The 15,700-nt window shown below is 34.3% G+C and overlaps 1 protein-coding gene and 1 long non-coding RNA gene across 2 annotated transcripts; one reads left to right on the forward strand and one right to left on the reverse strand.

Moving 5' to 3' along the window:
* Nucleotides 1-1,981: 1,981 nt before the first annotated feature.
* On the forward strand, nt 1,982-11,797 carry LOC107001225 (protein NETWORKED 1A-like). The gene is made up of 4 exons (XM_027912511.1): nt 1,982-2,227; nt 2,791-3,008; nt 5,644-9,839; nt 10,370-11,797. The coding sequence occupies exons 2-4, from the start codon at nt 2,906-2,908 to the stop codon at nt 11,498-11,500; spliced, it is 5,430 nt and encodes a 1,809-aa protein (XP_027768312.1). The 5' UTR covers nt 1,982-2,227; nt 2,791-2,905; the 3' UTR covers nt 11,501-11,797.
* On the reverse strand, nt 9,859-10,435 carry LOC114074464. Its single transcript, XR_003574859.1, has 2 exons — nt 10,294-10,435; nt 9,859-10,143 (listed from the first exon to the last, which is right to left on the reverse strand). It is a non-coding gene; the product is annotated as an uncharacterized LOC114074464 (long non-coding RNA).
* Nucleotides 11,798-15,700: the final 3,903 nt, after the last annotated feature.

Raw genomic sequence — 15,700 nt, forward strand, 5'->3', positions numbered from 1 at the left:
AGCATTTTTAGAGGCTAAATTTTAGACCTTAATTCATGCCTATATTAAAGGTACTAAATTTCTTTGAAAAGAAATCTCGATATATTCCAAAAAAAAATGAAATATTCATATAGAAATCAAATTTAAATAATCATATTTCTAAATATACATTACTAACGACCCCTCGAGTGATGAATAAATCTTATTAATGTAAAATCAAGGGAGGAACAAAATATTGCTCTTGAAGACCAAAAAATTGAGTTCATATTACTCTTCAGAATATAAATAAATGAATAAAATAGATAATTTGAAGACCCTAGATTGTACTTATTGGATGAAATCGGGTAAACCCAGCCAAGTTGACAAGTTTAATAAAAAGTGATGGATGTTACTTGTAGATTGGATCTATTTAGATTGTTCACATTTAATTCATAATCATAGTAGACACCTAGACCTGAATGAAGAGGAATGATTAAAGAAGGGAAAAGGATGAAATAAAACCACCCAGAAAATAATATTTTGAGATCTCAAACGTGGTCTAAACCATTGTTGGTACTACTATAGAGTAGGGACACCATCGCACTGTGTAATCATTTTCCAGAAATTCAATTATTATTTTTCCTATCTTAACTCTTTCTATCCCAATGCCCATTCTTAAAAAACTACATGATTACTTGACCATTATCAATGTCGTTTATACACATTTTATTATTTTACTATAGTTACAATACTCTCTCTACTACATACTTTCTCCGTCTCTTTTTGCTTGTTCAATTTTTAATTGACATAACTATGAAAAAAAAATAATTAATGACGTAACGAATTTATCATTTTATCCTTATTAATTATGAAGTACAGAACATTCAAAATACTTTTGCGAAACAACTCAATACCTAAATGCTAATGTGGATTCTACTAAATTTGAAATATAAAAACATATTATAGAAAAAGATCGATAAAAATTATTTTAAATACTAAAAATCTGAAATAAATAAATATTTCATGAATATGTTAACAAACTCACATAAAAATTTAGAAAAAATGACGAAAAATCCTTAATACATACAATCCGAAAATTCAACATAATATGTGATTTCGAAAACAAAATCTCGCAAAATAAATGATGAATTCAAAAATACATTTAACAATTGAGAGATTTCTTGATTAATTGGTAGATCTGAACAAATTGTTACGAACTGGAATAATTAGTTCTTCTTCAATAATGAGAGAGAATAATGGTGAAATTTGGAGGAAAAAAAAAGAAAAGTGAATGATAAGGATGGTGAAACTGAAAAGTTGATGAAAGAGAAAAAAAATTTGAAAAGTGAAAGATGAAAAATAAATTTAATGTTACTAAAGCATAGAAAGAAGTGCAAATGGGTAATGAATGCAGAATTTGATTGAAAGTTGAATTGTTTTGAGAAATAAAATTTGAATACAAATTATTTTTAAAAATATTGACATTTTGACATTTTCAATAATTACTAATTTGCTAATTTTTCCTAAATTAAATACTACTTTCACTATTACCTTTTTCTTTTTAATTATTATTATTCCCAAATTATTTAAAGTTAAGATTGTAATTAAGCGCACGGTTAAATAAAAATCAATTCAAATAATTTTCTTTTAAATTAAATAATTTAAAAGTTGAAATAATTTAATATGGAATAGAGTGGGAGTCACCCAAAAATTACTTTCTGCGTTCTTATTTATTTGTCAAATATTTCATAATTTCATCTTCCTTTTAACTAGTCATTTGTTAACAAATGAAGAAATGACAAAAGTTATTTCAATTATACTCTCAATATATTAAAATTGAGTTAATTTCTTTGAAAAATATAATGAGTACATATACTTGAGATCCCATTAATTAATAAAATTAAAATAATAAATTCACTGCATCAATTTCTTTTTAATAGGTGTGTTAGGTCAAAATTTAACAAGTGAATAAGGGCGAGATGTTAGTTGTTTAGATTTTTAATATTTTTACGAGTCAAAAGTTTGCTAAGGAGAGATTCAAATAAACCTGCTTTTTTTTTCTTGTTTGAATTGATTTGGGCGTACAAATAGCTAATGTTGAAATGTTGGTATTCCGGAACTACCCCTCTTCCTCTCTTTGTCAATTTAGTCAAACAGCATTTAGTGGAGCATTTAACATTGTTTCAACTTTTAAGCACTTTGGGAATGCAGAGGATGCAATGAAGCAGTGAACTCCATTGCTGCTGAGCTGATCAGATTCAGTATTTTCGTAAGCTCTTCTATTCATTTTGTTTTGAATGTCATTTTTAAAATAGATTTCTTTGTTTGATCCAAAGGATTTGCGAATTCCATTGGATTTGGCTTTGGCATTGGATAGGAGTAGGGTATTAATTTACTACTTGATAAAAGTGTGTGTTTTTTTCCTCATTTCTGATTGTTGTCAATGCTGGTATATACATTACTCCATCTCTCCCATTTTATATATGTGTTAGTTTGATTTGATGGATTTGACGGAGTTTAAAGAAAGAATTTTTTTTGAAATTTGTGGTCTGAAATAAGTAATAGTAATATTTATGTGACTATAAATTAGGGTAAAATGAAAATGTTATTTAATATAGTAATATGCATTTTTTTTAAACGACTAAAAAAAAGGCAAGTCATATAAATTGAGACACAGGTATGTCAAACTGATAACACTTGTATATATTTCCTGAACAACTACAGAATTACAGAAGCAGACAAGGTATGCTGCAAAGCTAAGTTTATGTTGCTATCTATGGGTCATAGTTATTACTTCTAAATTGTTTCTTTCTATCATTTTCTGTTGCGTAGATGAGAGAGAGCTAAAGCTGCAACACTGGCGTGGATTGATAGTTTGTTGTACTGGTTTAAAGACCAGGATTTTGCAAGGACAAAACCTGTTGCCCTTTTGTTCTTTGCTGGAGTCATGGCCACATTGCTACATTCTGAAACTAAACGCTTATACTCTTCGTGGTGGGATACTGGTCATATTCAAAATAACTCAAAATGGCTTCAACATAATCTTACTGGTGAGTACTGAGGGATCATTCTTCTAATGGCTATACATGAATAGACCTCTTATTTACCACTTTCTTTCAATATATCTGATTCTTGTCATTTTGATGTTAAGCTTTTTTTCCCATTAATGGATGATCTGGTTTTACAAAAACTTAGTAATTCTGCATTGCACTGACATAAACTGTGTGTATGCAATTTGTTCTTGTGAGTCTGTTAGCAGCATGTGGTATGAGCTAGAGTATGATTAGTTTGTCAATCAAGAGGTCACATGACTGAATATGCATACATCTGCTGTTCCATTACCTTATAAAGTTACATCTTTACTTTAGACTATCGAAAAGTTGATACTCGTATCTGGAGCGGTTACACTTCTTCCTGTTTTCCTTTTCCTCTCTTCTCTGCATTACATACATCGTGATACAAGGATAGATAATCTACTTTGCATCTCAGATTTTCCGCTGTCCTTTTTCCGGAACTACAAACCATATAATTATATTGATTTTGGTGATTTTATCATCATGCTTTAAGATCAATGAACTATGTGATAAATCATTTCTTAAAAATCCGCTGCAGATTGGAAATTCCATTGGATTGGTTCCTGAAAATACTGAGTTTCACATCTCAGGTTGAGTGATTCGATAGAACTCAGAGGCAGCTTCACTTACCAATGAATCGACAGGCAGTTGGACATACCAATCATCAAAATATCCGCTTTTAGGTGGTTAATGTAAAAACTGGAACATAGATAGGAATTCTCTTAGACGGGAGAAATCACATCAATGCATTATTAGTAAAGGAATTGCTATGCTGACTCCACAAGAGACTGCATTATTAATGGACCATGGTAGTTACAGCTCTTTTTTGCAGATCCATCACACCATACATATTATTACAACCACCCTTGCAATCCCCAACAAGCTCCCTTGTGCACTCAAAACCAAATCCAGTTATCAACTACTTAGATATCTTCCTTTATGTGCATATCTTATTAATGGCATAAGAGATTATATACACAATCGCTAGTGGCGGAACTAGGTGGGGTTCATGGGTTCACAGGAATTCACTAGTTTTTTCTTAGATTCTGTATTTGTATAGAAAATTAAATAAATATGTGTATATTAACATGTGAACCTTGACAAAAAAGGAAGCGACGGTAAAACTGTCTTTTATACTAGTGTTGTGGGTTCAAACCCCACAAGGGAGCATGTATTGCAATATGTTTCTCTTCTATCCTAAACTTTAGAACCCCAAACTCTGGCAATATCTACTTATTCTTTAAACTAAATCTGTTCAAGGTCATCACTGTTATGCTACACACAAATCTGTTGAGAAGGAGCGGAAAATGACGATGTAGAGGTGAACAGTAGTTGAGAAGCCAGTAGCTTTAGGCTTACATTTTTGCCTTCTACCCATATTCTAGTTAGTCTTCTATCTGTAACAATTATGCCTCAACCCAAGTTAAGTTGCAGCCAGTTATGAATTCTCTATATATGTCACACAATTTAGACATGTTTCAGACCAATTAATATTTAAAATAATTTAGGTTCTCTAGCACTATGAGTTCTCTACATTTTCTATTGACATACCGATCTCTACAAGCCTAGAGGACTCCTTGCGAACATTCAACCTTAAGTTCTTCTTTGGTGTCCTATTTTGAGCTGTCATAAATTTCAAGAAATTATTGGTCATTTGAGACAACTTTGTTACATGTGATTTTAGGTCTCTACCTCTACCTCTATTTTTGATACCTTTAATCACCATGATCTCATACTTGTGGACGGGTGCCTTTGTAAGTCAATGTACGATATGACCAAACCACCTCAAGTGACTTCTCTTATTATATCCTCTATTGCTACTTTCACCTTCTATCAAATGTGATCATCTCTAATCTTCTATGACCATACAGCTATCTTATCATCCACATTTCTGCTGTACTCGTGTTTTTGTGGATATGTTGGACCTTAGTGGCCCAAGATTAATTCCATACAACATTATCAGTCTTCCCATCATCTATGGAACTTCCCTTGTATCCTCTCATGGAATAACACTCTAGCAGCACTTCTCTATTTTAACAATGCTTTTTTGATTCTATATGTCACAGTTTCATGTACATTTCATTCTCCTAAGACAATGATATTTAAGTATATGAAATATTTGCATTAGCACCATATCCCTGTCTAATCACATGTCATCTTCACTCTTCTTTATGCTGCCCGAATTCACAATGATTCTTCCTACTACTACTTCTCCTAAGCTCTTACAGCAATTTTGGCTAAGCTTCCACGATCTGCTCTTTTCTGAAAAATCCTTCTTGGTAAAAGTACTTTGGAGCAGCATAAATTTGAGTTTGACCACACAGTTTTGATGCACTTCTGTTTCCGAAACCTACCAGCCATAAACTATTATCTCAGTCACTTTTGTAGTATCCCTAAGTTTACTCTCATTACTCTTTCCCATAAGTTCATTGTCGAACTAATATTTAATGCTACGATAGTTTACACAACATTGAGTATATCTCATTACATGGTCTTCTATTTGGAGTAGCTTTTCTTTTATTCAATAAGTTTCTTCTCATGCACATTTTTTCTTTTTTTCTAAAATCTCATAGGAAACTTAACTGATGTTGCTTGTATCTTATTTCAACAGAAATGGATGCTAAAGTAAAGGCAATGATCAAGATCATTGAAGAAGATGCAGATTCATTTGCAAGAAGGGCTGAAATGTATTACAAGAGAAGACCTGAGCTAATGAAGCTAATAGAGGAGCTCTACAGGGCATACCGGGCACTAGCTGAAAGATATGATCATGTAATTGGGGAGCTCAGGCAGGCCCAAAAAACCATGTCAGAGGCATTTCCCGACCAACTACCCTTTCTACTGGCTGAAGAATCACCCATGAGATCTTCCACACAAATTACTGAACCACATACTCCAGAAATATTGTGCCTTCGTGCATCGTCTTATACACATGAATTTCATCAGTCCACTACAGGTTTAATACCATCTGGTATACATGCTGCTCTGAAGATTGGATCTCATAATGGTGACTCTAATAAGGGAACAAGTGACTGGGGTTTAAAGCAGTTGCTTGAGATGCTTGGGGCAGGAGAAGAAATGCTAAAGAACACAAAGTTCCTCGAAGGAAAATTGAGTAATGGATTGAACAGAAACACAGAAGAAAAGGAAAAATGTTTGCATGATAAAGTATCTGAATTGTCAAATGAGGATGGGAATATCAATTCCAAGATCCTCGCTCTCGATGAGTCAGAGCATGCTGATCAAGCTGAAGCTGAAGTTCAAAACCTGAAGGAAATCCTAGCTGTCATGCAAGCAGAAAAGGAAGCTACTGTCATTCGGTATCAGCAATGCATGGATCAGTTATATGCTGCAGAGAGGGAACTCAATAGCGTACAGAAGGACTCCGTGAAGTTCTGTGAACAAGCTAGCAGAGCTGAAAATGAAATCCAGAAGATGAAGGAATCCCTTATCAAATTAGAGGCTGAACGAGATGCTGATTTGAGCAAACACAAGAAGTGTCTGGAAAGGATATCTCATCTGGAAGTTACGGCTTCTCAAGCACTTGAAGACACAAAAGAACTAAAAAAGAGATCAATTAAGGCAGAAACCGAAGCTCAGAATCTTAGGAATGAGATCTCTAAGTTAGAGTCTGAAAAGGATGTTGTCCTTCATGAGTATAAGCTAAGAATGGTAAACATATTTGACCTTGAGGAAAGACTCTTGGTAGCTCAGGAAGAATCCAGAATGCTTACGGAAATAGCTGATAAAGCTGAAGCTGAGATCAAGAAACTGAAAATTGTTCTGATGGAACTCAGTGAAGAGAAAGAAGCTGCTGGTGGTGACTATAAACATTGTCTGGACAGAATATCAAACCTTGAGAATGAGCTTGCTTGTTCCCAAGAGGATGTAAAGCGCTTGAATGGTGAGATTTCAACAGGAGCTGCAAAGCTTAAAGATACTGAAGACAAGTGTGTTGTGCTGGAGATATCAAAGCATTCATTGTACCTAGAGATAGATAATTTGGCAAAGAAGATTGCAATGAAGGATCAAGAACTCTATGAGAAGAAGAGGGAATTAGAGGAACTCCAAACTGATTTTCAAAATGAGCACTTAAGCCATGCACAACTTGAAGTAACTCTTCAGGCTCTGCAATATTTGCACTGTCAATCGCAAGAAGAGCAGAGAGCTCTGACCATGGAGCTCAGAAATAGTCTTGAGCTGTTGAAGGAAGTGGAAGAATGCAAAAATAGTTTGGAAGGTGAACTTAAGCGGGTGACGGATGAAAACCATAGCCTGAATGAACTGAAATTTTCCTTAAGCAATTCGATCGAGAAGCTGGAGAATGAAATACTTAGCTTGAGGAAGACGGAGGAGAAACTTGAAGCGGAGGTTGCACAACAAGTGGGACTAAGTAGCAACCTTCAACAAGATATTGCATGTTTGAAAGAGGAACTCAAGGACCTGAATGGGAGCTACCAGGCTTTAGTAGAGAAAGTGAAGGCTGCAGGTATAAACCCTGAATGTGTCGACTCTTCAATAAAGATCTTGCAGGAAGAGAACTCCAACCTCAGGATAATCTGTGCGAACACCAAATGCGAGAATGATGTCCTCCACAAGAAGTTGGAGGACATTGATGAACTTTTGAGGAAGAAGGCTGTTCTGGAGAGTTCCCTCTCAGGTGTAACTGGTGAGTTGCAGGGATCACAGGAAAAAGTGAAAGCATTGCAAGAGTCTTTTCAAATTCTGAATGGAGAAAAATCCATTCTTGTTGCTGAGAAAGCCGCTCTACTCTCTCAGTTGCAAATTATGACTGAGAAAATGCAGAAACTCCTGGAGAAAAATGCTATGCTCGAGAACTCTTTTTTGGGTGCAAAAGTTGAACTTGAAGGTCTAACTGAAAAAGCAAATAGTTTTGAAGAGATATGTCAATTGCTGAAGACAAGAGTTAAGGAATCAGAAGAGAAGTATGCTTGCCTAGAGAAGGATAAACAAGCAGAACAGCTACAACTTCAAGAACTTAGAGTTTCTGTTGAAATGGAGAAACAAGAAAAGATCAACTTTATGCATCAGAGTGAGACCCGATTAATTCATATGGAAAACCATATCCATCACCTACAGGAAGAGAGTAAGTGGAGGAAGAAAGAATTTGAAGAAGAACTCGACAAAGCTTTAAAATCCCAGTTTGAAATTTTCATCCTGCAGAAATTTATGCAAGATATGGAAGAAAAGATTTTTTCTCTGTTGATTGAATGTCAGAAACATATTGAGACATCAAAATTGTCTGACAAACTGATTACAGAGTTAGAGAATCACATCCTGAAACAGCAGGTTGAAGCAGACCTTTTGGTAGATGAGATCGAAAGGTTGAGAATGGTGATATATCAAGTTTTCAAGGCCATTGAAAATGATTCTGACTTTGCGTCTGAAGAAAAGGTGGAAACTGAACAAACCTTCCTGCATTATATTTTGGGCAGTGTTGACGATCTGAAACGTGCACTCAGAATGTACGAGTGTGATAAGCAACAGTTGTTGATTGAGAACTCAGATCTTCTAAATAGACATGCTCAGCTGAAATCAGAGGGCCTGGAATTGGAGTCAATGAAGAAATCTATAGAGGAGGAGCTTAATATTGTGGCAGAGAAGCTGGTTAAAGTGCAGAAAGAAAACCATTGCCTACTAGAGATGAACAAGAAATTACAATCAGAAATGAGCAGCAGTACTCAACTAAATGCCATACTTGAGGTGGAGGTACAGACTGTCTGTGTCAAGCATGGTGAGTTGCAGACAGCTTACTTTCAATTACAAAAGAAATACTCTCAAGTACTTCATCAGAACGAGACATTGTTGACAAAGATCTCAGAGATCAAGGAGGAGAAATGGATAGTGGAGCAGGAAAATGATGTTTTCCTACTTGAGACACTGGTGCTGGGTAATTTCTCTGCCATTTTGAAGAGCTATTCTAGTGAAAGAACAGCTGAGCTAGAGTCAATTTTTGAAGATATACGCAAACTTCATGGTGCTACGCTTGACTTGGAGAAGGAGATGGATGTATTGAATGGGAAGCTGGAGATGAAGGAAACTGAAAACCTACTCCTAAAGAAATCAGTTGAAAGGTTAGAAGAAGAGCTCCATGGGGTGAGAGAATCTAATGATCATCTCAAGTTGGAAATGTCAACTGGAAAAGAACTTCAGGGTAAGCAGGAAATTCAACTTTTGGAAGCAGAACAGAACATTAAAGTATCTGAAAAATTGAACTCAGAATTGCATAGGGCTCTGGATGTACTGAAGACCGACTGTCTAGAATCCTCGAAGTTGAATGAAGATCTAGAAAAAAAGATATTTGAAATGTTGAGAGATAATACCACTCAGAACAAGGAAATTGGATCTCTTCAAGAAGCAAACACGAATTTGGTGGTTGAATTAGGAAAATTGCGTGAAGAAATTGAAGAGCATCGAATCAGAGAAAACTGCCTAAGTTCAGAGCTTCAAAAGAAAGACTATGAGTTTGGACTATGGGAGGCAGAGGCAGCAACATTTTATTTCGATTTGCAGATTTCCTCCACACGAGAAGGATTAATGGAAAGCAAGATGGATGAGTTAAGCGAGATTTACGGGAGACTTAAGAATGAAAATGCTTCCAAAAGTTTGGAGATTGAACAGATGAAAATGTTAATCAATTTAATGGAAAGTGAAATTGGAGAACAAAAGTCACACTTACATGCATATGCTCCTGTAATAGCCTCTTTAAGAAATGATGTGGTATCACTTGAGCATAATGCACTCCTTCAGACGAGCCTTAAGCTAGCTGGCTCTCAGGAACCTAAGGTAATGTACTTTCTTATAATAAGGGATATACGTGTTTATGTATTATCCTGCTTACTGAAAATTGGGCCTGAATGTTGCTCAAGCCTTTTGCATTTTTACATGACCTTAGCTTTAGAACGTCAATCAGTGTTTTGATCGGAACTAACTTGGCATATGTTTACTATTACCTTAAATACTATTGTTAGTCAGGATTTTCTTTGAAGTTCTTCCTCTTGATGATTCATTCTCTCAGAACAATTTCCAGTGCCCCGCATTTAGTAGGACTAGACTGACTTGCTTCTTGACTTGGTGTAATGACCTGCATCTAGATTGTGAAAGGATATCTAGTTAAAAAGTGTTAATTTTACACTGGTTTGATATTTCCTAATTGACTTGTATAAGTATAATATTGTATGGATTTGAGTTTAAAATTAAAGCAAAAGAATATGAAGGTCATTCCCAGCTGTGTTTTTACCTAGGCATAAAAAGTGGAGAACTTGGGATCAGCTGCAATTTTGTGTTGAAATTTCTTCTTCTTCATATATTTGCAGTGTGTTGACATTGAGGTTCAGCAAGATGAAAGTAGATATGGAAATCTGACGGAAAATCAACTTGTCATGACAAAAGACATTCTAGATCTGCAGGAGCTCAGAGACAGGATTAAAGCAGTTGCCGAAGTAGTGAATGAGAGGAACAAGCCTATTTTACAGGTATCTTCCTACAACAAAATAGGTCGAGGTAGTACTGAAAGTGAAGTTAAGGAATCAAAATTTCGGTATAGCTTTGATCTAGAAGAAGATGAGCAAATAGAAAGGAGGAGTCCAAGGAATGAATATGGTGAAGGTCATTACAGGCGAAAGACCAAGCCTAAATCCTTTGACATCCAAAAGAGGATACTGATGAAAGATATACCACTTGATCATGTTTCTGATGGCTCACAACAAAGAATTAGAACAAGTGGTTCTTCTGATGTTGACGGAGCAGATGATCAGATGCTTGAGCTATGGGAAACCATAGAGGAAGGTAGTCCCAGTAAAATTATGAAGGAACGGGCAAATCATCCACCAACAGAATCAGAGGTGGAGAAGGAGTTGGGTGTTGATAAGTTAACGAACTCCTTTGACGCAAGAGTTGAAACAAATAAGCAGATTCTGTACCGGCTTTCCTCTGATGCAGAGAAATTGGTTAGTCTTCAAATGACTGTTGATAACATGAGAAGGAAATTGGATAAGAAAAGAAAGGCTAGGAAAGACAAATATGTTGACTTTGTAGCAGCAAAAGAACAGTTAAAAGAAGTTGAATTAACGATTGTGCAGCTGGTGAATTTGAATGGACATTTGATGAAGAATACAGAAGAAAGCACACATTTTACAGGAAGCACTTCAACATATTCAAAGGAGTTGTTGAATATCAGGGGAAAGAGAGTTTTAGAAGAGGCGAGAAAGGGGTCCGAGAAGATTGGACATCTACAATTGGAGGTTCAAAAACTTGAGAGCATGCTACTGAAACCGGGGGATAAAAAGAAAAGCATAGACAGAAGCAGATTTTACTCGAGTATTGCATTGAAGAAGTTGATTCATATTGGGAAAAGCAGTAGTGAAAAGGAAAAAAATGCCCATCTTTGTGGATGCTTTACACCTTACAATAGCAACAACATCAGTAGTAATAGATATCACATCTGAAATGCTTCAGATTTTCCAAGATATTTTACTGCTTGTGTTGTTTCTTCTGTAGTCCGAAGCTGGAAAACTGATACACATTCAGTTTTAGCCCTTTACATGAATCATAACAGTTAGATTGGAGTATTTTTGTTGTTTAACTCAGTTTTGACTATTTTAGCAACAACAATACTTTCTTGATTTGTAATTTAAGCTTTCTAGTTATTGGTAGCCAATCTAGCTGTTTTAACAGTGAAACTATATTTCATGATGTGCATGTAGAGTTTCTGCAAAAGCACCAAGCTTCAAGAGTCAAGCTACTCAAATTTCCTTCTCTAACCAACATTTGCTTATGTTGTATTTATTAGAGTTTTGGCCAAATATTATCCTTAAACTATACCCCAAACTTAAACTACATCCTTAAAGTATCATTCTTAGCAGAAAACATACTTCATGTATTTTAAAGTGAACAATTTTCATCATTCTATTTTAATTTATCAGAAAATTAACAAATCCCACAAAAATCAAATCATTCCTTCCTAATTATTATTCTTAGCTACGCCAAAAATATTATCGTGAACTTTTTCGATAATTGAGTTTAGCATTATGCATAATCTTTTAATTTGACATTTTTTTCATTTATTTTTTCATGCATTTGATATCAAAAATATTATTAGTTGAAATATGTTTCTTCTCAATAGAATATGCTAGAAGAGACGTTTGTTGAAGACTTCCGCATCTAATAATGTAGAAAAAAACTCAAATGCAAGATATAGTCAATATTGTGATCACTTCAATATCAGATTGACCAGAAAAAATTATTGATCTAAATACAGTTTGACTGTGAAAAAGGTAAAGATAATTAAGCTCCAGCTTCTTTCCGTTACTAAATGAGAAAAATAATAGTGTACCCTCACACCTTCCAAACATTTCTTTTATTTCCGTAAGCAATAATGTCTAAGATTTTAAATACTTTTTTTAGAAACTTCATATATACCAAGGATGAAAGTTGTTCACTCTTAAGTACTTGAAAGATTTTTTTTCTTTTTGCTAAGAATGACTTTAAAGATGTAGCTTAAGTTTGAGGTATAGTTGAAGGATTTTTTCGCCAAAAACTCTACTTGTTAGTAAGACTTCTTGATTTCAAAACATATTCACCAATCAACCTACTTTTATCTCATTTTGACCTCTATTATATATGACCACATCTGTATTTCTTATTGTAAATCATCAAACTGATTACATTGAAGTAGATAATAATTTAGTAACGGAATTTGAGCTGTAATAGCTCCAGCTTCCAGCACATAGAATTTCGGAGTTTCTTGTTGAAAAGATAAGGGAACCATACGATTTTATATTTTTATTAACAAATTTAGTTGCTATGGCATAAGATATGTTCCTTATATAGCAAAACAATAAGCAAGAACAAGAGTACTTCAGTTTTTTTTTTACATAAATTTTCGTTGGATCGATTCTTCATAATTGAATTTGTATTTATTCAACTAAAAATTAAAAATAAAAGAGGAAAAAAATATTACTCATCAAATTTAGGTCTGAATTGGATAGGGTAGGGTTGATCTTATTTGTATAATTGTATTATTAGATCAAAAATAAAATAAAATAGTAAAAAAGATTTACCTGTTGTAAAATGAGAGTCAAATACAATAATACTAAACAAGAGGTAAGACAAATAGAAATATCAAGTAGAATTATAGAGTATTTTTTGATCTTTTTAATTGTATTTCTTAAGGGTGAAAGGATACTCTCTTATAGGAGGTAGAATTCATCCATTTATAATGATAAACAAAATACTTTAGAAGCTCTTTAAGTGTACAGTCAAAGGGACATTACATTAGGTGTATATTGAAAAAAACATCCACACAAATTGTCACGACCCAATTTAGAATCGTGACCGGCACTAAGGAGAAGAGTTCCAAAGCAAGCTTTAACAAAAAATATACAGAAAATCAGACAGAGTTTTCTCTGTTTTTGGGTCTATCCTGAACTTACCTGTAACAGAAATCAATAACGCGGCCAACCATCTCATCTTTTTCCCACCTTATTCATCAATAAACTATTCGAAGAGTAAACATACTAATTACAACTCCAAAACATAAATCTCATACTAGACACCAGTTTGCAATATGAAAGAATACTCATAACTTCTAATAAAAGAAATGACTATCGAGCGACTCAAAGAATTTCGACAAATGTCTTGAACAACTAATAAGCTTGTTATCCATGCGAACAAATGTGGGGCTCACTGGAAATTATCAACTCGAAAGCTCTAGACCTTACCAAAGTCACCTGTATTATCTGTAGAAAAATATAGCCAGGAGTGAGACGCTAGCTCAGTGAGTAATAATACTTAACCACAACCACTTTAACGATGGACAAGTCAGAAAACATGCTAGTACAATAATCATAATTTTGAAATAATGCTCTTTCAGAAATAATAACAATATTCAATCTTTTGTGCTTCATATAAGCAAAATCAATATAAATACTTAATAGTAAACTCAGAGAAACCTTTTCATATCAAATCTTATAGTTGTAAACTCAGAAAACACTTTCTTATCAAATCTTATATCTGGGAGGTTTCCAAGGATGAATCATGTATCAGAGTGGCCTTCTCTTAAGAAGTAACCAATAACAGTGAACTCCTCGTAAAGGAATTAAATATTCATACTGGTAGATCCCTACTCGAGGGATTCGGTAACGGTATACTAGTTTCACAGCCCACTAGCAAGGGCTTTATCAGAAATCAGTAATTACAAGGTGCACCAGGTCTAACGATCCCGTCGTTAGCTACGTGATTCATCAATGTTTACTCCCATTTATATTCTTCTTGTAATCAGTAAAATCATTTCAAAATCAAACAGAGCACTTAAATCTTATCAAATCATATCATTTCAAAGTTCAACCATCACCTGTCCAAAAACTATTTCTCAAATAAGTGTAAAACCTTTTTAATAACAGAAATGATATCTTGTAAAAATGAGACCATCTCAAATCAAATAATCTTTTCAGTATCATATCCAGTAAAATCATATCCAGTAAGAGACTTGTCCCACATGCAAGTTCAAAACGTTCAGTATCACATTTACTTTATAAATCATGTGAAAATCATGCAAATTATAAAATATCAATTGTGGTAAGATTACTACTCACCGTACTTGTGCTGAAAATGCCAAGCTCGTCACTCGAGTATCTGTATGAATCCCTTTGATCAATCTATAATCACATTCATATCAATTTCGTATTAACTTCTTCATACATGTTATTTCATAATAAATTAAAACACCCAGCCCTAGAAGTTTCATGAATGACTCAAAATTTGTCCAATCACCTAATTGGTGCTTTAATCACACAAAACAACCTCCCTTTGATTAATTTCACATTGTAATAAACCAACACAACCTTGCTGCCCATCAACTTTTACTTCATATTTGCCGAATAACAAGGTTTATAGTTCAAATCATTAGTGCACTCCTTTAAATCATGAGAATATGACAATTCCCTCTATTTCTTTTAAATCACGATTCTTAAACTCTCAACCCAATTCTATAGCTATGGAAAATTCAGATCAAATCTATAACTAAGTTCAAAAACATACCTTCCTATTCCGCTTCTCTCTCTTTAGTTAAGAATCAAAGCTTATCAATTCTCTTCCTCGCTCCTTCTTTCTTCCAAATCTATTAAATTGCCATGGTGGAAACAAATTTCTCTAGTGATATGGAACTTGAGGATGTTGTCTTGTTCTTGCATCTTCTTTTCCTTTTTGTCCATTGCTACTCACACAAATAACTAACAAGTGAGAACCGATGACAATGATGAACATTGGAAGGAAACTTTTTTTTCTTCGTTTCTCTCTGCTGAAAATTGCAGCATGGCTACCTAGGGCTTTTAACCCAATCTCTTTTTTTTTAAACTAAAGACTTATTTACCCTTAACTAAAATTATGGGGTATTACACAAATTTCAATGGATTTGTACCACTCCTCCTTGAATGTTTATAGATAATGCGCTTCGTTAAAACCTTAGTAGGAAAAATCCAGTGCAAAAAAGCTTAGTGAAGGAAAAAGAGTACACACATCTTGTTATACGCCTTCAATGCTGCCTCATTAAAAATCTTACCAAATAACCCAATGGGACAAAATCTTGGCTAAGGGAAAAACAGGGCGATGCGTACAACGCGAATTTACTCCCCCCCCCCCCCCCCCCC

This window comes from Solanum pennellii, chromosome 10 (genome assembly GCF_001406875.1).
Source record: "Solanum pennellii chromosome 10, SPENNV200".
Taxonomy (NCBI): Eukaryota; Viridiplantae; Streptophyta; class Magnoliopsida; order Solanales; family Solanaceae; genus Solanum; species Solanum pennellii.

Coding starts and splice junctions, on each gene's coding strand:
- LOC107001225 (XM_027912511.1), top strand. CDS start 2,906: ATGGCCACATTGCTACATTCTGAAACTAAACGCTTATACTCTTCGTGG. Junction 3,009..5,643: donor GCTTCAACATAATCTTACTG/GTGAGTACTGAG, acceptor TTATTTCAACAG/AAATGGATGCTAAAGTAAAG. Junction 9,840..10,369: donor CTGGCTCTCAGGAACCTAAG/GTAATGTACTTT, acceptor ATATATTTGCAG/TGTGTTGACATTGAGGTTCA.